The sequence below is a fragment of the Furipterus horrens genome, unplaced genomic scaffold (assembly GCF_987537825.1).
Source record: "Furipterus horrens unplaced genomic scaffold, mFurHor1.1.pri manual_scaffold_10, whole genome shotgun sequence".
In the NCBI taxonomy this organism is placed as follows: domain Eukaryota; kingdom Metazoa; phylum Chordata; class Mammalia; order Chiroptera; family Furipteridae; genus Furipterus; species Furipterus horrens.
In genome coordinates, this window is record NW_028327180.1 from 100,037,147 (window position 1) to 100,056,732 (window position 19,586).

Below are 19,586 nucleotides of genomic sequence, written 5' to 3' on the forward strand. Positions count from 1 at the left end.
ATTGTTTCCACCGGGCCTGTTAATTTATTCACCGCAAAGGCTATTCATTTACATAATGTTTTCACTGGTTTCAAAAAGGAACCTTTTTTCGTGGCAGGAGGTGGATTTTGACATCATTTTCACAGGACTTCTGCGATGAATATATGGATTCACACCTTACATTATTTTTAAGTTGTAAAGTAGTTCAAGCATTCGGATGAGGATCCACGGCGCCATGACCCCTGCACACCTACCCCCTCACTTTATCAAACCTTGGCATGACTGTCTGGTGGCTTTAATGTGTCAACCAGCTTAGGCTGCAGGTACCAGTGAGGGTGGTCCACGAGGACCGTTTTACCTGAGATTGGGAGGGTGCAGGCAAAGCAGCAGCCAGAGTATTTATTCTCTGGAGGGTGCTGTGCCTAGCCACTTACCTTCGGGCTCCCCTCCTTGGCGTGGGCTCCTCTTTCACGTGTATGTTTCCTTCTGTGACAAAGGACACCCATTGGGAGAGCTGGGAATAATGGGAGACTGTCCCCGTGGGTTTCAGCTTGTCCTCGCTCTCTGTTTATATCCATCGTCCCGTTCTGACTGCCAGCTCTGCAGAATTAAAGCCTCAGCACTGGAGCAAGGAACAGCCATACTGAGACTGTTGAACTGGCTGTCACAAGCCCATACCTGGGAGACAGACAGACACATACGGGGAGGGCAAAAGTAGGTTTACAGTTGTGAGTCAGCGAGTTTTTTCTTGTATTACTATTTATCAATTATTGTATTATTTGTCCTGTTCTTATTATTGCAATTATTTCATATCCTTCTGTATGACTTACCTTATAGGTAATGATGGCTGGTAAGTTAACCTACTTTTGCCCACCCCTGTATATGACTATATAGTATGTGGCTACATAATAGCATAAATAACTGTAATAAACATCTAAAAATTATATTACATATAATATACATATACGTGAATATATTTTCCCTAGTGCTTCTTGTTCTCCAACTGAACCCTGATTTACAAAATTTGCTTCATATTTTTCATTTTTTAATAAAAAGAATCACGTTTTTGATAAAATTTTTAAAAAGATTTTATTCATTTTTAGAGAGAGGGCAAGGGAGGGAGGAAGAGAGGGAAACATCAGTGTGCGAGAGAAACATTGATGGGTTGCCTCCCACAAGCCCCCAACCAGGGACCCAGACCGCAATTCGGGCACGTGCCCTGACCGAGAATTGAACCAGCAACCTTTTGGTTTGCAGGAGGATTCCTCAACCCACTGAGCCACACCAGTCAGGGCTGGAAGATCCTTTATAGGTGATAACAGGAGGAGATGAAGATGGAGGACAGTTTGCACTGCAGGAGAGAAATGTATCCTCAGGACGATGGTCACTTCCTAATGACAGAATCTCGACTCTAAATCAAGAGGACAGACTGGCTACTTGACTCGCGGGTCTGTTATTTCGGCCAACAGGGTGGGATGAAGAGGTCCTTTGTACAGATGGCCCTAGGGGTATATGTCACATGCAAACCTCTACCCAGCAGCTTCCTCTGGGAGCTCAGCACGGAGCTGAGTGTAGGGAGGGAAGAACTCACCTAGATGTGAGAACGGCCCATGACCTGAGCTTGTGTGCACCAGGCAGCAGGCAGAACTCCAAAGGAGGCAGGTCGGTCTCTGAAGTCCGTTTCTCCGCCCTCCCTGTTCTCCGCCCCCGCAACTCATCCATTCCGCACGTTTGGTGTCCTTTAAGGCAGGGCCTGTGCTCGACAATGGGACCAAGGCACTGGCTCCCACTGTCCTACCACCTGGAAGCTCATTTTTCTGGTGAGCAGGGCGACAGACAGAGGCGGGAATGTGTCCAGACTCACCCTGGAACTGGGCCTCCCTCCTACCACGAAAACGTGCCTCTCCCACACCTCAGTCCCTCGGAAACTTGCGGTCACAAATTCTTTTTCCAGCTTTGTTGAGGTATTACTGACATGTAAAATTGTCATGTACTTAACGTGCACAATGCAGTGATTTCATGTATGTGTGCTTTGTGAAAGAATTTCTACCACCAAGCTAAGAAACATTCCTCACGGCACATATTTACCTTGGGGGGGCGGGGCCTGAAGTAGAATTCTACTCTCTCGGCAGACTTCAATTATACATCTCAGTGTTGGCAGCTTGTCACTGTGCTGTACGTCAGAGCCTCAGACCTTATCCATCTTGTAACTGAAAATTTGACCCTGAGCCTGTGTCTCCCCTTTTCCGTCACCATCCAGCCCCTGGCAACCGCTCTTCTACTCGGTTTCTCTAAGTCCAACTTTTTTTTTTCTTAAGATTCCACATGTAAGTGATACCATGAAGTATTTGTCTTTCTTTGCCTGGCTTTGCTCACTCAGCATAATGCCCTCCGGGCTCACCCATGTTGTCAAAGCAGCAGGACTTCCTTCTTTCTCATTGCTGATTGATAACCTACTGTACACACGTGTACCACACTTAGTTTATTCATTCATCTGTCGATTAGGGAGTAAACCCCGACAGAAAATCCGGAGCCGGAGTCCCTAAGGCGGTTTGACGTTGTAGTCAACACCGGCAACTCCTGCGGCGCACCTGAAGCCAAGCTGTATTGACTCCATCTTTCCCTTGGATCCTTCAGCTGCGAAGAGAGGGGGGGTCTTCTGCATGGGCAACAGCAGACCCTCCATATCACCCTGCCCAGGCTCTGTAGCTTCAGCTCCACTGGAGAGGACACTCCAGCGTCATCGCAAGATGTCGATTCAACACGGGAGGAGACAGATACCGTCTCACTCCCGAGTCGGACTGCACAACCATTCTCGGCGGTGCAGATAGACTCTTAAGAAGCTACACCATCGTCTCTCGAGACGGACGGCTGCCGACGACGACGGACATCTGTCGATCAATGGACACTTCAGCCGTCTCTGAACCTTGGCTCTTGTAAATGATGCTACAATGAACGTGGGAGTACAGATATCTCTTCTAGGTAATGATCTTATTTCCTTTGGAGCTATAACAAGAAGTGTCATTGTTGGGTCATAAGGTAGTTCTATTTTTAATTTTTTGAGGAACCTCCATAGTGTTTTCTATAGTGGCTGCACCAATTTGCATCCCCACCAGCATTACACTGGACTGATTTTTGTGTATTAACAGTGTATCCTGCAACTTTACTGACTTCCTTTATTAGTCACTTCTAGGAGGTTTTGGTGGAGTCTTGAAGATTTTCTATGCATAAGGTCATATTGTCTGCAGACACAATTTTACTTATTCTTTTATGACTTGGAGGCCTTTTATTTCTTTTTCTTGGCTAATTGTTCTGGCTAGGACTTCAGTACTATGTTGAATAGATGTGGCTGGTCTTATTCCTGATCTTAAAGGAAAGCTTTCAACCTTTCACCATTGAACATGCTATCAGCTGTGGGCTTGTCATATGTGGTCTTTAGTAGGTTGATATACACCCCTTCTACGCCCAATTTGTTGAGATATTTTGTCATGAAAGGATGTTGAATTTTGTCAAATGCTTTTTCTCACCTACTCAGATGACCATACAATTTTTACCCTTCATTTTGTTAACGTGGTGTTATCACATATGTTGATTTGCATATGTTGGGAAAGTCTTTCAAGAGCAAGTAATGTTAATAATCATTTGTTGAATAATGATTAAGTGTTGGGCACTAGAGGTCCAATTCACAGTCCCATTTAATTCTTACAGTGACTTTTCTTCAAGGAAAGCACCTACTATTAGCCATTTTACAAACAAGACCTCCAAACTGGAGAAAGGCTAGGCAATCAGTCGAAGGTATGACATACAGTGAGTGACAGAGCTAGGACAAGTACCCAGAGCTGTCTCCTGTCCAAATTCCAGCACTGCCTCCCTAAATGGGAAGACCCATTCTGCTAGGCTGGATAAGAGGTCCTGTTTCTAAACTTCATCTGTGACAGAGGACTGTTGACTCTGAGAAAGAAAAAAACAAGAAGGGCTCTTGGTGGCAAATTGGGCCAAATTTAAAAACCGCTGCTGAACAGGGGCCTCTCGCACCAGCCGCACTTCAGGGAGAAGCCTGCATGGAACTGCCAGCCCGCCGTTGGAGCCGACCCTTATAACGGGCTTCCAGGAACCCTATTTCAACCAATAGGACGGAGTCTCTCCCCTTCCACTCGGCGCTGCACAGCTAATCCTCATTAGCTTTTTCACTGACCAATCAGGGTACCTCCACTCGGACAAGTCAGGACAGTGCTTTTCGGACCAAACCGAGGATCTGGAGCCTTCGTTTGCATGAGAATGGACCAGCCAGGCACCAAGGGTGGGGACTTCTCCGTATATGTCAGCGTTCCGAGGACTCGGGGCTTGTGTTTTCCTGCTGGGGCTGTGCAAGCTGCCTCACCGGGCTAGACCAGGGCGGACCAGGGCAGAGACGGCTCCCGGAGTAGAGCCCCGCTGTCTTGCACGAGGGTCCAGGCCGCAACACTGGGCTGCCTCACAGCCTGGAGTTCCGTCGCTGGGCTGTGTCACAGTTGAATTGCTTATTGTGAATAAATTCCCCTTCTTCGCTGTATCCCAAATTGGGGAATCCTATTAGAGTTGAACTCATGCGAAGAACCATCGGTTCACAGGAGACAACCTGAACCAAGACCTTGCGCTTGGCCAAGTGGTCAGCTGTCGGCGTTGGAACTCCAAGTACCAGAAGGACGAGCCATTCCAACTGTGTCTGAGTCCCCAGGCCTCAAACGCAAGTGAATCCGAAACCTGGAACGCGCGATGCCCTGCGCGCCAAGGCCAGGCGACTGGCATTCCGGTCCTGTGGGGGCACACACGGCGCCCCCCAGGGCAGCGCCCTCACTCCTGCCGTGGCCTCTCTTCCCGGAGCCGGCGCAGCTGCGGTCCAGGGCAAGGTCCCGTGAGCTTGGTTTGATCCGCAGTCGCCCGAGGTTTCTCAAACCAGGATTAAAAACAAACAAACAAAGAAACAACCCGTAAACGCTCGAAGGGGCTCTGTAAGCGATGAAGACGGGCTAATCCTAGCGGAGTGCGCGCACGTGTCTCTTGCAACGCAGGGGCTTCTTTGGCGCCTTCACATTCCCGTCTACAAAACACCACGCTCCGTTCACTTTGCTTCATACCAGCCGTCATTCCCTTTGTCCAGGGCAGAAGTGTGGGTGCAAACAGCGACAAAAGGACGTGCCGCCTTCACCTTATCTGTCGTACAAGAACACCCGCGCGGCAACGAAGCCACACCGGCGCGCCAGAAGGGGCCGCTGGGCTGCGGCTTATCCTTCCGGGCTGGCGGCGAGCACTTCCGGGGCGACCGCTAGCGAGGCGGAAGTGCGGTTTCCCCGGAGGCGGCTGTTTCGGGACCGGCGGAGAGAAGCCCCCGCAGCGGGGGCCGGGCCGGGATGGCGGCGGCGGGAGCCGGGACCGGGGCCGCCCAGGAGAAGCAGTTCCCGCCGGCTCTGCTGAGCTTCTTCATCTACAACCCGCGTTTCGGGCCGCGCGAGGGAGAGGTCAGCGGAGCGGGGCTGCGCGCGGGCGTCAGCCGGCGACCGGGGACGGGGCAAGGGCGGGGGGCGGCGGCCGCCCGGGCCATCGCGGGGTGCCCTCGGGCGGCGGCTCTGGCCCGCCCACCGCCGAGCAGCACCTGACACTCCGCCCTCCCGGCGGGGCAGGAACGCAACTGCGAAGGGCCAGGAGTGCGCCCGGGTCCGCGGGGACGGCGGGGCCCGACAGCGCAGGCAGCGGCCGCTTCGGGTCCCCGATCAGCGCCCGGGTCCTGCCTGGAGGTTCGCTCGGGCGGACCCTTTTCTCTCGGCATCGGGCCTGGGGGCATTAACATTGAGCTTCTGTGTTTGTTGCTGCGAGTTCGCGCCTCGGAGCGTGGGGCGAGGACCGTGGGCTGGAGCCTGAGCTAGCGCAGCCTCGGAGGACCCTCGGAGGGACCGCCGAGCTCCTAACCGGGATCCAGGAGTCTGTGTTCGTTTAGGCGGGGACCGTGACTCCCTCTAAGGCCGGGGGGCTAGGTTTTGTGGGCAGCAGACCCAGCCCTCCGAAAGGCGTCTAGCGTCCGTGAACCCGCCGCGTTTGATGTGCGCGGAGGGGCAGGTCTGTGCCCGCGCACGCCCGGGCTCGCGTCTCACAAGCGGCGATGGGTCTATTGCAAACGAGCAGGAGAAAAGAACTCCAGAGATGGGGCTGCAGAACAGCAGCGTCGTGCTCCTGCAGACGACACGTGCGCAGGGAGCGCCACGGTGGTCTTCCGGCCTGGGGCGCATTTACACAGTGAGAAGAGCATTCTTTTTCTCAAGAAGGTGTTTTGGTTTGCGAGTGCTTTTTTGTTTTTGTCTTTGTTTCTGCCTTTAGCACATAGGGCGTGAGAGGCGACATTAAACAGCATCTTCGACAACTAAAATGAGAAGAATGTTTATATTAATGTTGTGATTCTGTTTCTTCATACTTTAGGAGGAAAATAAAATTTTGTTTTATTATCCAAATGAAGTAGAGAAGAATGAAAAAATTAGAAATGTCGGATTATGTGAAGCTATTGTACAATTTACAAGGTAATGCCTTGAAATGTGCTCTGCAAAGCGCAGGGAATTCTTCCAACTTAAACTGGAGAACTGTCCCCAACCTACTCTTTTAACCTTTCTAGGACCTTCAGTCCATCCAAACCTGCAAAATCTTTACATACACAGAAGAACAGACAGTTCTTCAATGAACCAGAAGAAAATTTCTGGATGGTCATGGTATTTACTTACACAGTATTATCTTTCTGAATTTGTAAAGTTATGGATGATCTTCACTGTTAAGAATTTAGGAGAGTCCTCTGGCTATTGCATCAAAGTAAAATTACAATAAAGTTGGTTGCAATTTAAAAATCAAACTCCTATTCAGTGTATTTGTTCTTGTGGCTGTTTTAAAAAGTGTGATTTTGGTGTTGTAGCATGTTCAAATATTCAGATTAGGGGGAAATTTAAAACATATAATGAATTCATTGTATAATTTTACTTTATCAAATTTTGCAGGTTGTTCGGAATCCTATCATTGAAAAGCAAAGTAAAGACGGAAAACCAGTTGTTGAATACCAAGAGGAGGAGTTGCTGGTAATGTCATTTATTATTCCATATTTTTAGGAAAAAAATGTATTACTAAGTATGTTGAGTGACTTGGCTGGCCCATTTTAAGCCGCGTTGCTTTGCAGACGGTTCCCAGGTACTGGAGTGAGGTTGTATGACAGCTGCTTACATTAGTACAATCTTGTAAGAATGTGTATGTACCATGTCTCCCTAATGCTCTCTACTAATCTGTGTTTAAATCCTTTATAAAATTAGGCTTACTGGTTTATATAATTGAATTTAAATACCCTCATTTTCTTCACACGACTATTGTGGGATCACGTTTATAAGCATTAAATTGCTTTGCCAGGAATCATTGTACCTCTGCCATGTAATAGAATGTTTTTCCTTTGGTCCTGAGATTTGTGTTATGTCTTTGCGTGTGCAGGACAAGGTCTACAGTTCCGTGCTGCAGCAGTGCTACAGCATGTACAAGGTAAGCGTGACGTTCCTTCCGAGTTGAATCTAGCCAGTTACCCCAGTTTGTAGGGGTTGTTTAAAAGTAATTCTTTAAGTGACTGCAAGGTGACTGTGTCTCTGTTTTAGGGGAGGACGTGATGGGGCCTTTGGAACTGTGTTATCTGTGCTTACACTTACTCACTGAGCCCCGGGTCCTCCTCTGTTCCCGGCCTTGGGCTAGGAATGTACCCCCATTGATGAACAAGACAGTCCGTGTTCCTGAGGAAAATACACCCTGTATGATTTAAGAAGTCTGGTGATATTATTTATATAAAGTTAAATTTAGGTGTAAGTTCAACTTAAAAACATGCCCAAAATAATTAGGTGGTTTCATAAAACATACATCATTTAACAGTGTGTTAATTTTTGGTGACTTATAACTCCTGCTTTCTCTTGTGAATATAATTTATATTAAAAAGGACCTGGGGCATTAAATAAGTTGAATTCATGAATCTAAAAGTGCCAGAAGAACTTGTTATTCTGGGTACTTGAAAGGGCATAGGAAATTGACTTTTTTAAATCTTTCACACCATTAGCTCTTTAATGGTACATTTCTGAGAGCCATGGAAGATGGAGGTGTCAAGCTCCTCAAAGAAAGATTAGAGAAATTCTTCCATCGGGTAAGTATTTTGAATTTTATTTACAATCTTGGTAGTGTTCAGACAGACCTTAAGAGTAATACACACACAGGTTTCTTTCTCGTATACAAAAAACACAGAACTTAAAAATGGCAAAGAGCCTAAGCTGTACCATGGCAAAGCCTGCCCGTGAGCAGGCTCGTTAGCCTTGCGCTCCGGAGTCTTTTCCTAATGTAATGGCTTGGATCATGCCGAAACCGTCCCCCACCCCCTGGTCCGTGAAAAAATTGTCTTCCACGAAACCGGTCCCTGGTGCCAGAAAGGTTGGGGGCCGCAGCCTTAAAGCATCTTGAGACATCTTTGGCTTCACCCCTGTTCCTACCGCGTCCATCAGAGTGAGCTTCCTCAAAAGTGAACCTACTGGGGCGGGTTGGTTAATTAGCAAAATTTAAACTCACCGAGTGGCACATCCTTACGGACTGACTCGTCTCACGGAACAGGCGTGATCTACACTGGCTCCAGGTAAAATTTTCGGCCGTGTCCCAGACTTGGTCACACTAGTCAGAGGCATGAGCCTCCTTTTACTTTCTCCCTGCGCTACCTTTGATATCCATTTTGGAATTACTGTAATTTTGTGAATTACTTTTCTTGTTTGTTTCTTCACTTCAGTGACCATAAGTGCCCACTCGCGCACCGTCTCCTGATTCCTGTTCTTGTGTGTGTGGTTTTTCTGCCCGTCAGTGGGCACAGCTGACCAGTGTCCTCTCAGCGTGACTTCAGTGTGAGGTGGCACTGGGCGACAGCCCTGGTGTCACTGCGGACTCCTAATGAGGCTAGCCTAATGCGAGGAGCAGTAACAGAAGAATTAAACACTCCCGCGCGATATAACACGGTGCTGAGTACACGTTTCCTAGTGGTGCTGGAACTCTGTATCTTGAAATGGGTGCTGAGTTCAGGCCCAGGGGCCTGCAGCTCCCCTGCCTGGCAGCTCGTCGGAGTTGGCCGGGGTGTGACTGCTGCACTGGGAAGTGGGCCTGGTTGTTCCCAGGTGTCAGAGTGCCGTCCTCAGTGGGCCCACTTGTGAGAGCCGCGCCTTGTTTCTCCCCGCAGTATCTGCAGACACTGCATTTGCAGTCTTGCGACCTCCTTGACATTTTCGGTGGAATCAGCTTCTTCCCGTTGGATAAAATGACTTATTTGAAAATCCAGTCCTTCATTAACAGAATGGAGGAGAGTCTGAGTATAGTCAAATACACCGCCTTCCTCTATAACGACCAGCTCATCTGGTAGGTGCCCCCGGGGCTTGGCGGGTACGGGAGGAAAGGCTTTCGGGGGGAGGGGGCCGCAGGGCCCGGCTTGGCAGCAGGTGGCCCCGCTGGGCCTGGCAGTGAGGCGGCAGAGTGGGAAGCGCCTTACAGACACTGCCGAATAGAGCAGTGGTTATATAAACCAAAACTGGGGTGATTTGGGTAAAATTACAGGCAGGGGTGTTCAAAACTGGTTCCATGAAGGATGGAGAAAATGTTTTAATCAGGTGAGATGTAGGCATCCTATTTGTATTTTGGTATTTTTCCAAAAATATCTTCAAAGAAATGGTGTAGTAAATGTGGAAAGCCTACTTTTCACGTTTTCTTTTAAAGAAGCTAGATTTTTTTAAATTCCCAGGAAGTTAGAAGTGCCGCAGAGCCGTCAGGCTGTTTGTGCGCCGTGGGAGGACGGAAACCAGTGTCCGATGCAAGTGTGGTACTCGGGGGACAGGAGGCAGACAAACGCACTAAATGCCGTCAGCGGCCTAAGTCTGAGCTGTAAAAGCTGCAAGTGTGGGGCTGCATGGAGGAGGCGGCCCAGCCCCGGAGAGGGTGCGGGGCTCCCCGCCGCTGGCTGCAGCCAAGGGGGCTGCCGGGGCGCAGTGGGGAGCCGGCCGGGGGCCCCTGGCAGCTGCTCCGGGTGCTCAGGGTCCGGTGCTCAGGGTCCCGCGTTCTCAAATTAGGGGTGTGGCCGCGTTTAACACCTAAAGCTGAGTTCGGCCCATAGGAAGGGCGATGACGGTCCCCTGAAATCCGGCCCCTCCCCCGCAGTAGCCTGTGGCCCCGCCTCCGGAAGGAGAACTGGCTGCTCTAAACATACTTGTATCTGTTTGTTAAACAAGTTGATGGGTTTTCAGAAGAACTCATTTTCTCCTATGAAAACATAAATCCCAGATGACAATGCACCTTTTTACTTGACAGATTGTTTATTAAGCAACTTCCCATCATATTAACTGATTCTGCTCCAGCTGTTTTCGGTGATATTCACACTAGGTAGAAAGTCAAATTCTCAGGGGGGCTGTGAAAGGTTGAGGGGGTTACTCTGTGTCTGGTGTGAGGAGGGAGCAGCCCGTCCATAGGTAGACTTCACGGGAGGTGCCTTGGCCTGGTGGCTTGCTGGTTGGAGCATCATCCCGCACACCAAAAGGCTGCAGGTTCGATCCCTGGTCAGGGCACATACCTAGGCTGTGGGTTCAGTCCTTGGAAGGGGAGTGTACAGGAGCCAACTCACTGATTTTCCTTTTTTAATCCTTCTCTCTCTCTCTCTCTCTCTCTGTCTTCCTCTCTCTCTAAATTCAGTGAACATGTCTTCAAGTAAGGACTTTTAAAAAAAGAAATTACGGTGGGGGGGCACTGGGAAGGCCGCAGCCAGCCGTGGTGATAGAAAAGGGCGGCGGGCCCAAGTCCAAGGGCAGCCCACGGCCGTGGCACCCTGTCGGAGGGCAGGCTGAGAGTCTGTTCTCCTGACGTGCCTGCGAGCTCCGAGGGAGGAGGGTCCCGCTCGAGGGCGTCCGATGTCTAACCCAGCGCTTTTCTGACGTTGCAGGAGTGGATTGGAGCAAGACGACATGAGAATTTTATACAAATACCTCACAACATCTCTGTTTCCAAGGCATATCGAACCTGAGGTACAGCTGGGTCCTAGTGTCTCTCTCAGTAGACAGTTATGCAAGTATGTGTGCATGCATGCATGCGTGTACACACGGACGCACGCAGGTGGGGCAGCAGTAGCGCAGCTGGGGCTGGGGCAGTCTGACCCCTCTGTTACATCCCAGTGAGATGTTCCGTTGTGTGTCACTCAGCACAGGAAACCACGTGTGTCAGCTCTTTGTTTTGTTATCTTCAAAGACAGTAGCCAAGGTGTGTTTTTACGAGGAGCAATTCATTGGGGAGAGAAAAACCTGGGTTTTGGGTAGGGTCCTGGGAACTCCGAAAATGCCAGGGACCTTTGACAGCCGTGGCCAGCCTGCCATCTTCTCATCCATAGCTTGTGATCTAACTTGGGGACACGGTGTTGCCCGCCTGGCTGTTCCACTCCGGTGCTCACTGTCACTAACACTGCAGTGCTCTCCCCGGAGGGCTCTTCTGTAGCTTTAACGGGGCTGGGAGGGCAAGTGTTCATAGCCCGTGAAAGAGTCATCCTGGCCCAGGTGTGTGTGTGTGCTTGCTCCCCCGCCCCCACCTCCCTCCCTCTTTATTTTCTAAAGACATGATTTGGCACAACAAGAAAAGTAGCTTTGATAAGCAATTGAAAGCAAGGTTTAGAGAAAGACCAGGTCCTGCGCCTACTTCCTTCCTAGATCGTTTGAACACAGTGGCTGACGTTTTTAGAATATGTGTTGTGTGCCAGACACGGTATTAAGCGCCCAGCAAACAGATACCGCCTGGCGCAGTCTCCCGGGTGGGACACCCAAGCGGAGGGGGCCGGTAAGCAGCAGAGCCAGGACTCAGTCTCAGGGTCAGCCTGATGATGCTAAAGCGCCTGCTCCGGAAGGATCCCTTCAGGAGCTCTTGCATGGGTGATGGTGCTGTCGCCACAACAGAAAACCGTGGCGCTTTAGCACACGCCTGAGGACCAGGCTGTACAACTGGAAGCCACGGTAGACGGCCTGCCCTTGTGAACAGGGACGCGTGAGTCTTCTCTCCGTGCAAACTGCGCGTGCGAGAGCTGTCTGGGCACTCTTACTGTGGGTTCACCAACTTTCACGCGCTGCAGTTTTATATAGACAAAAAGGACATGCTTTTTTAGAAGGATAACGAGTTTTAACCTGATGATTGGATTTGCACTTTTTTACTTTCTATGCATATTGAAATAGTATAATTCCAGCAGAAGAAACTAGGCACGTGCTACAACATGGAGGTCTAGGAGGAGGTGCAGCGTCCGGCAGAAGGCAGGGACTTTGCCGTCAGAGGCTCAGGTGTGGCGCCGGGCCCTCCTGCTTAGAAGTTGTGTGTGTAGGTGAATATCTGTGAGTCTCAGTGGCCACATCTAGGAAACAGGAAGAGTGTGTCCCCACGGGGGCGACGGGGAAGGAGGCCGAGTACTTTATGTCATTTCCTAGCACGTGTTAGCCACGTGGGGGTCCAGTTATTGCTGTAAACGGACTGGATCGGTGTGCGGAGTTCAGGGCACAGTGACGTTACATTAAGATTGTCTGATTAAAATGAGTTCGCCAGTCCCTCCCTTTTTTTCAGTGGGAAGGATAAGGGAAATGGATACAGAAAAGTGGCCCGGAGCCAGCTCATGATGGGAATGCTGTTTTTTTTTAAAGCTTTGAAAATAGACATTCTAATAAGTCGTTTCTCAAGGTTAAATTTGTTTACAGTTGGCAGGAAGGGATTCTCCCATAAGGGCAGAAATGCCAGGAAATCTTCAACACTACGGAAGGTAGGACTTCTATTCTCTGACACTCAGTATTGGATTTTATTATCGCTTTTGGTAAAGATAAAATCATAGACACTGAATTACCTTTGTGCTATTTTATTGACGATGATCAATAGTTTCCAATGAATTAAAACTATTATTTTTTATATATGATTTGGTGTTTTCCAAGAAGTGCCTAGCTTCCAAAAAATGGCTGTGTATGAAGTAGGAATGTACCGTGTTTATACCAGGAGGGACGAAAGTGGGTTTACAGCGCCTCACATGGAAAAGGGCACAGCAGTTAATAAACGGGAGCACAGGAATAAGCTGCTACACGTGCTCACAGCTGTAAACCCTCTTTTGCCCGCCCGCCCCCCACAGGCTCCTGTCTGTCGTCTCTGGGTTGAATTGAGTCCTCTTTGTGCTTCCTTCTCAGATTTCTGACCGGACCCTTGAACCTTAATGACCCAGAAGCGAAGTGCAGGTTCCCCAAAATCTTTGTGAATACTGACGACACTTACGAAGCCCTCCACTTAATCGTTTATAAGGTAACAACAGTGTTTCCCTCCCGGGTCCCAAATTAACGCTAAAGTGACCCTCCCTGTGTGTGTGTACACCGCGGGTATGCAAACCTCTTAAAGGGTTCTCAGGACTGACGTCAGAAGGGACAACTGTTGTAAGACTCAGCATGGGTGCCCTTCGGGACGAGTAAGTTTATTTTCAGCCCCGGGAAGGAGCGCGTCACTCGTGAAAAGCGGCTGAGTGGGCTGTGATGGGCCATGTGCTCAGCGAGACGCATGGGCTGTGGGCCTGCCCACGCGTCCCCGACTGTGGACAGGCGACGGGGGCTCCCGTCCATCCCGCGTGACTGGGACGTCAGAGTGGTGTGGGAAGGGACAGCCCCGTTCCCTAGGCGGGGAAGGGTGGTGGCCTGTGGGGACTGGACTCAGAAGGACGCTGCTGCTTTTTTATTATAAAGCTGTCTGTTCTGCTTGACTTTTTTTTTTTTAACACTAAGGACAAACTTAAACATTTTTGGTTTTTTATCTATCGTCTGGGTTGCTATAAGTTGCTGTTACTTGGTGATGTGACCTCACTGTTTGCCATAATATGAGACAAAGTGACAATTAGTTGGGTTTTTTACTGGGTTAGTGAAAATTGTCAAATATACACAAAAAGAGATTAAGAATGAATCTCCAGGTACCCATCACACAGCTTAATTAATTAACAATATGCTAATCTTTTGTCTATCTTATCTACATTTTTTTTGGCCAGAGCATTTTATTTTCTTTCGTTAACTATGCAGCCACTAATTTACTCTGACATGCTTCAGGGAAGACAAAAGGGAAATTACATATATATAAGATTTTTTGCTGGAGCCTTGTAAGTCACGGTGTCATCTCAGACACCCCCGCTGCCCCTCAGGGACCCGGCGTGGACACAGCCACGCGCTGGCTCGCAGGTGACAGAGCAGGCTGTTCGCCCTCAGCGTCATCTCAGCCAGTTCACACCCAGGTTTCTGCCCTTGACTACGAAATACCTTTATGAAGCTGATTTGCCCCAGTCTGGGGTCAGGCGAGGCCCCTGCACGCAGTCAGCCAGCCTTGCTCCCTGCGCCTGTGTGACCCCGGTGTGCTTCCTCCGCAGGCCATGAGCGCAGCCGTGTGCTTCATGATTGACGGTAGGTGCGCCCCTGTGTCTGGCTCCGGCCCCAGCAGGCCCTTCTCTCCGTGGGCTGCTGTGCTCTGTCCCTAAACGATAGGGGTGTCGTCACAGCTGCACAGAGGCTACCTCACACATGGCATCCCATCGGGACCCCTGCAAGTCCCCGTGTTTCCACTGGTCAGCAGTGGGGTCTGGGCGCCCTTCCGGGCCTCCCGACTGTGGAATGGTAACCGTGGCACCTGTCTCGAAGGTGCCATGAGAATTAAATGAGGTGACATTTTCAAAGCCCCAGACATGGCCCCTGAGTGCTATGTATTGTTACGTATTTGACCTCGTGTCTACTTGGGGCAGGCAGCCAATGTACTGCCCCGCGGGGCCTGCTTAACTCAACGTTCACTGTAAGATGGGTCTTAGATATTTTTTTAAATCTCAACTACAACTAATTTTGATTCTTCAGTTTTCTACTTGGGGGAGGGGTGGGCAGGGAGATCTGATCATTTCTTAGATCCAATGACGTTTAATTTGACTTGTTAATTCAGTAAAGATGGCAGAGCTGTGAGAGGAACACAGAGCACTGCAGCACTCACTGTTTCTTGCCTCCCTCGCCAGCCTCTGTGCAGCCCACACTGGAGTTCTGCCGGAGACTGGACGGCATTGTGGGGCCCCAGCTCACGGTGCTGGCGTCGGACATCTGCGAGCAGTTCAACGTCAACAAAAGAGTGTCCGGGTCTGTACTCTGCTTTGCGTTGACCTTGGGTTTAGAGAACAAGGGTGGCTTTTCCGTACGAATGTGGGCAGTGTTAACATTCACGTCTTCTCTGCGTCAAGAGCAGCAGTGGCTGATCGGTCCCGTCTGCAAAGCTTCCCGGGGAACTGCCCGCGGGTGCTTGGGGCTGGCCCCCGACTGGTGTCCGTGTGTGGGCTGAGCTGTGCCGGTGCCTGTGGCCGTGGCCTTCTGAGTGCCGTCCACATCCGGCCTCGCCAGCCCGGGTGGCTCTGCGTGGACAGCAGGCCCGTGGCCTTGTACGGAAACACAGAGGGTGAGGCTGGCTGTGCTGGACGGCGCGCGGGCCTGGTGCTGAGCCCGGCGGCCTGGGGGCTCTGCACCCGGAGACTCGGGAAAGTCGTCTTGGTTCTAAAAATGGTCAAACCCCTTTCTGCCCTCGTCCCCACACGGTCTAACCACTGAACACAGTGAGCAGGTGGATGGGTCTTTGGGGAACAGAAGTCCTCTTTGTGTGGACCCCGCGTGACTGGGAACTTACTGGCGTGCCCTTGTGTTTGTAGTGGCCACGTGTGCGCAGTAGGTGGTCCTGGGTAAGCGCCAGCCCCCTGGCGAGAGCCGGCCGGGCTCTGCGTGTGGGTGCAGGTCGCTGCCGCTGACCGCTCGCCAGGCTTTGGGAGAAGCACCACCAAGGAGCGGGAGATCCTGGCCGGCCTACGTTTCCAAAGCACTGCTTAATCATTTAATTTTCTGTGTTTATCTGTTACCGTGAAATGGCCAGATTTTTCACTCTGAAGGAAGCGTGTGTGAGTGAACTCTGCTTTGGGTCCCGCACGCTGAGTCAAGAGTGAACATGTGCAGTTCCCGCCGCCCCGAGCCCTGGGACACTGCAGCCGCGTCGCCTGCTCTGTGTGGGCTCTCAGTACCTGCGGTGAATTTCTGTAGCTCGTCAGCATGTGTCCGAGAGAAGCTGTCAGGAGCTCCTACTTCACAAATAAGATGAGGGCTCCTTAGGACTGGATAGAAGAAAGGAGGGCCCTGGACATTAATTATCCTATCACCAGAGAGCCGTTTGCTCTCCAATATTTTATTATGAAAACTTACAAACATAGGAAGGTGGGAAAACTATACAGTGCACACACAGGGTGGCGCAAAAGTAGGTTTACAGTTGTTCATATGGGAAATAATACAATAATAAATAATAATACAAGACTAAACTGTTTCACATAGAACTGTCACCTGCTTCTGCGCCTCCCCCAGGGGCCCCTGCTTAGACTCTGCCATCAGTCTTTGCTGGACGACCTCAGCACACGTCTCTGTCCCGAGGGCGGTGTTGTGACTAAGAATTGCTGTACAGTATCACTAGCCCCCTAGAGGTTAGGGTGCCCAGGAGACTTGATGGCAACATAATGCCACAATTTAGGGGCATGCCCAAGAAGAGGGCTTCTAGAAATGTGGTGGTTATCTTTGAAAGCTTGAGATGGTTCTGGATGCCCCTGAGAGTTTACACAGAAGGAGCTGTTCTTGCTGGGCAAACCGTAAGCATCAACTGACTAAAGGTCGGAGCGTCTGAGTACGAAGGATACTGCATTTTCCTTCTGGAAACCCCTCTGACCCCAAACAGACCATCTGACAGTCTGGCGCCGGGGCCTCCACAACACTGTCCCAGGGAAGTCAGGGGCAGCAGGACCCAGAGGCAGCATCGTCCCCTGGGGCTGGGGGTGGGGTGTGCAGCCTGTCCCCTCCACAGCCACTACCTGAGAGGTGCTCCGAGGGCCGTGCTCAGGGCGTGATGTCGGGTGTGGAAGTCACACCCATGAACTGCAGCATGTCTAATGCTCCTTAGGAGAGTGGGCCACCCCTGAAGGAAGGGCAGCACTCTGGGAAATCCCATCACGTTGAGTACCTCGTGGATCTCAAGTAGGAGCCTGGTCCATCCCGAGAGTCCCACCGCGAAGGCCCAGCACGGGACGTGCAGTGCTCGGCCACACGGCATGAGGCTCTAACAGCGTCGCTGTACAGGCTGGAGGTTCCTTTCAGGATGTCCCCGTTGCACTGACATGTCCCCACAGGTCTGAGAAGGAGCCCCAGTTCAAGTTTATCTACTTCAACCACATGAACTTGGCAGAGAAAAGCACAATTCACATGAGGAAAACCCCCAGCGTGTCCCTCACCTCTGTCCATCCGGACTTGATGAAGATCCTGGGTGACATCAACAGTGACTTCACGAGGTGAGGCTGCCTGCCTCTCAGACAAGCTGTCCCCTTCCCGGCGACAGCAACGACACGACAGGAGCCATCCTCAGAACCCAGGGCCCCAGGGGGGCTCCTGCTCCCCCATCTTTCCGGTGCCCCTTCCAAACGGGCCGTTACGCCCAGGCGTCCCTGGTCACTTGTCTGTGACTCCGTGAACTTTTCAAATGACTGAAGCTTCCTGTTTCTTATTTTAGATTGTTTGTTTTTCACAGTCTGGCTCTGCTTGCACTGAACGGTTGCTTCTGAAACCCCTGTCTTGCAGGGCAGACGAAGACGAGGAAATCATCGTGAAAGCCATGAGTGACTACTGGGTCGTTGGGAAGAAGTCCGACCAGCGGGAGCTCTATGTTATTTTGAATCAAAAAAACGCCAACCTGATCGAAGTGAATGGTAACTAGGGTCTGGTCTCCAAGCAGAATTGTAACGCTTCGGCTGCTTAAAAGCCTGTCTTTTCATTGGCCCGAGAAACACGCTAAATAGACCTTCGTCACAGTTAAGATTTTAAGCAGATGCCTCTCTGTTGCTTAAAGGAAACCATTCGATCCATCCTGTATTTTTCTGTAGCTTTAGTTCCTCAAAAAAATGTGGCGCCCCTCCTGTGTCCCAGGGAACGTTGACAGTGGCCAGAAGAATAGTTTTTATCAGGCAAAAGGGCAAAAAGTCTCACGACTGTATCTCCTGTGGGCAAACGGGTCACTTATTTCCTGCGTTAAGGACGCACATTCTGATGCAGCGCAGCCGGGCTCAGGAGCAGCTCACGGCCACCTCTGTGGGCAGGTGCAGGGCCTGGTCCTCAGCACAGTGTGACCTGGGCCTCTTTGTGGCCCCCGAGGGAAAGGTGGCGTCACCGTCCCTGCACCTGGCCCCTTTGAGACTCTGCAAGAGACTAGAACACAGAGCAGGCAGTTGGGGGGGATGCACGCCAAGTGCCACCTGTAAGAAAAGTCAGGTGTGAGGTTTTTTCTCCATATCTCCGCCAGGGCCTTTTAAATTTCTCTATTAACCTGCTTGAGTGGTGATGTGCATCAGAAACATCCGTGAAGCCCTGGCTCAGTACAGTGGCATTGAGCCAAGACAGTGGTGTCTCTGGGGACCTGACCCACCTTTCAGGGTTGCAGCTGGAGGACTGTGTTGTGCATCAGAGCTCTCGGGGTTTTAGAAGTCTTGCTCCTAACCCCTACCCCATGGGCGTCTTCTGCACGCTGGGCGCTGAGTCTGAGCCTTCTCTGGCCCAAAGAAGCAGCGTCTCTGTTAAATAGCACTGAAGTCTCGCGGGCATGTCAGGCTTTTTCTTTCTCCCGGTTTATTAACATTTCTTACCCAGGCCTCTTAGAAATAAGGTCCAAATTAATGAAGACATTTACTTATTCCCAACTGCATCCCAGAAGAATTTAAGGTATTACTACGTATCGTATAACCTTTAAGTGAAAATCTCTCCCTTAATCGCCGTTTTCTGTTCTCCTTGCAGAAGAGGTAAAGAAACTCTGTGCGACGCAGTTCAGTAACATATTCTTCTTGGACTGACGGGGAAGGCTCACCGAAACCCCTTTCAAAGATAGCTCAGCAAGCGTTTTGTTTACCACTGCAGGTTATTGGTCATATTATTGACTGGATTAATGACAATAGTAAAGCAATACTTGCTTTGAAGAATCAAATTTCTACTCAATCTGATGATCCCTTGGAGTTTTTAGATTTTAAATATTTATGTGGAATTAGTTAAAGGCAGTTGGCTACATCTCTATCATTCCATTCTTTTGACATTATGTGAATATTTTACTGGAAAATAAGACTAATAAATTGTTAAAGTTTTTTAAAATTGTGGTTTTGCATTGAGTCTCTCTCCTATTGCCTGTTTGTAGGCCACACCAGTCAGTGGGACCGCGCTTGTCCTGGGAGACCTTCTAGCAGCTGCAGCGTCACAGAGCTGGGGTCCCTCTCCAGGTCCCCCGACCTCGAGTGGCAAACTAAGGCGTTTGCCCAGAGTCATTGCCTGACTTGGTTTTTACCCTGAGTACTGTGACTTTTATAGCTCATATAATACAAAGAACTTAGCAGAAGGGCCCCAGTGCGGTGTAAACAAAGCACTTTTCCGGGCCGTGCAGAACTCCCAGGTAGCCACACTCTGCAGGCAGCTTCACAGCTGAGGCGGGGC

At 50.4% G+C, this 19,586-nt stretch overlaps 1 protein-coding gene across 1 annotated transcript; it reads left to right on the top strand.

Moving 5' to 3' along the window:
• The first annotated feature begins 5,264 nt into the window (after positions 1 to 5,264).
• Positions 5,265 to 19,250, top strand: CCZ1 (CCZ1 vacuolar protein trafficking and biogenesis associated). The gene is made up of 15 exons (XM_090288615.1): positions 5,265 to 5,477; positions 6,430 to 6,527; positions 6,620 to 6,713; positions 6,993 to 7,070; positions 7,471 to 7,518; positions 8,078 to 8,216; positions 9,207 to 9,405; positions 10,973 to 11,054; positions 12,753 to 12,814; positions 13,227 to 13,338; positions 14,438 to 14,471; positions 15,065 to 15,182; positions 17,252 to 17,410; positions 17,697 to 17,824; positions 18,903 to 19,250. The coding sequence occupies exons 1-15, from the start codon at positions 5,370 to 5,372 to the stop codon at positions 18,956 to 18,958; spliced, it is 1,515 nt and encodes a 504-aa protein (XP_090144741.1). The 5' UTR covers positions 5,265 to 5,369; the 3' UTR covers positions 18,959 to 19,250.
• The last annotated feature ends 336 nt before the right edge of the window (positions 19,251 to 19,586 follow it).

Excerpts from the sequence above, each read along its gene's own strand:
- CCZ1 (XM_090288615.1), top strand. The coding sequence starts at position 5,370 with ATGGCGGCGGCGGGAGCCGGGACCGGGGCCGCCCAGGAGAAGCAGTTC. Across the intron at positions 6,528-6,619 it reads GCTATTGTACAATTTACAAG|GACCTTCAGTCCATCCAAAC; the intron begins GTAATGCCTTGA and ends TAACCTTTCTAG. Across the intron at positions 11,055-12,752 it reads CAAGGCATATCGAACCTGAG|TTGGCAGGAAGGGATTCTCC; the intron begins GTACAGCTGGGT and ends ATTTGTTTACAG.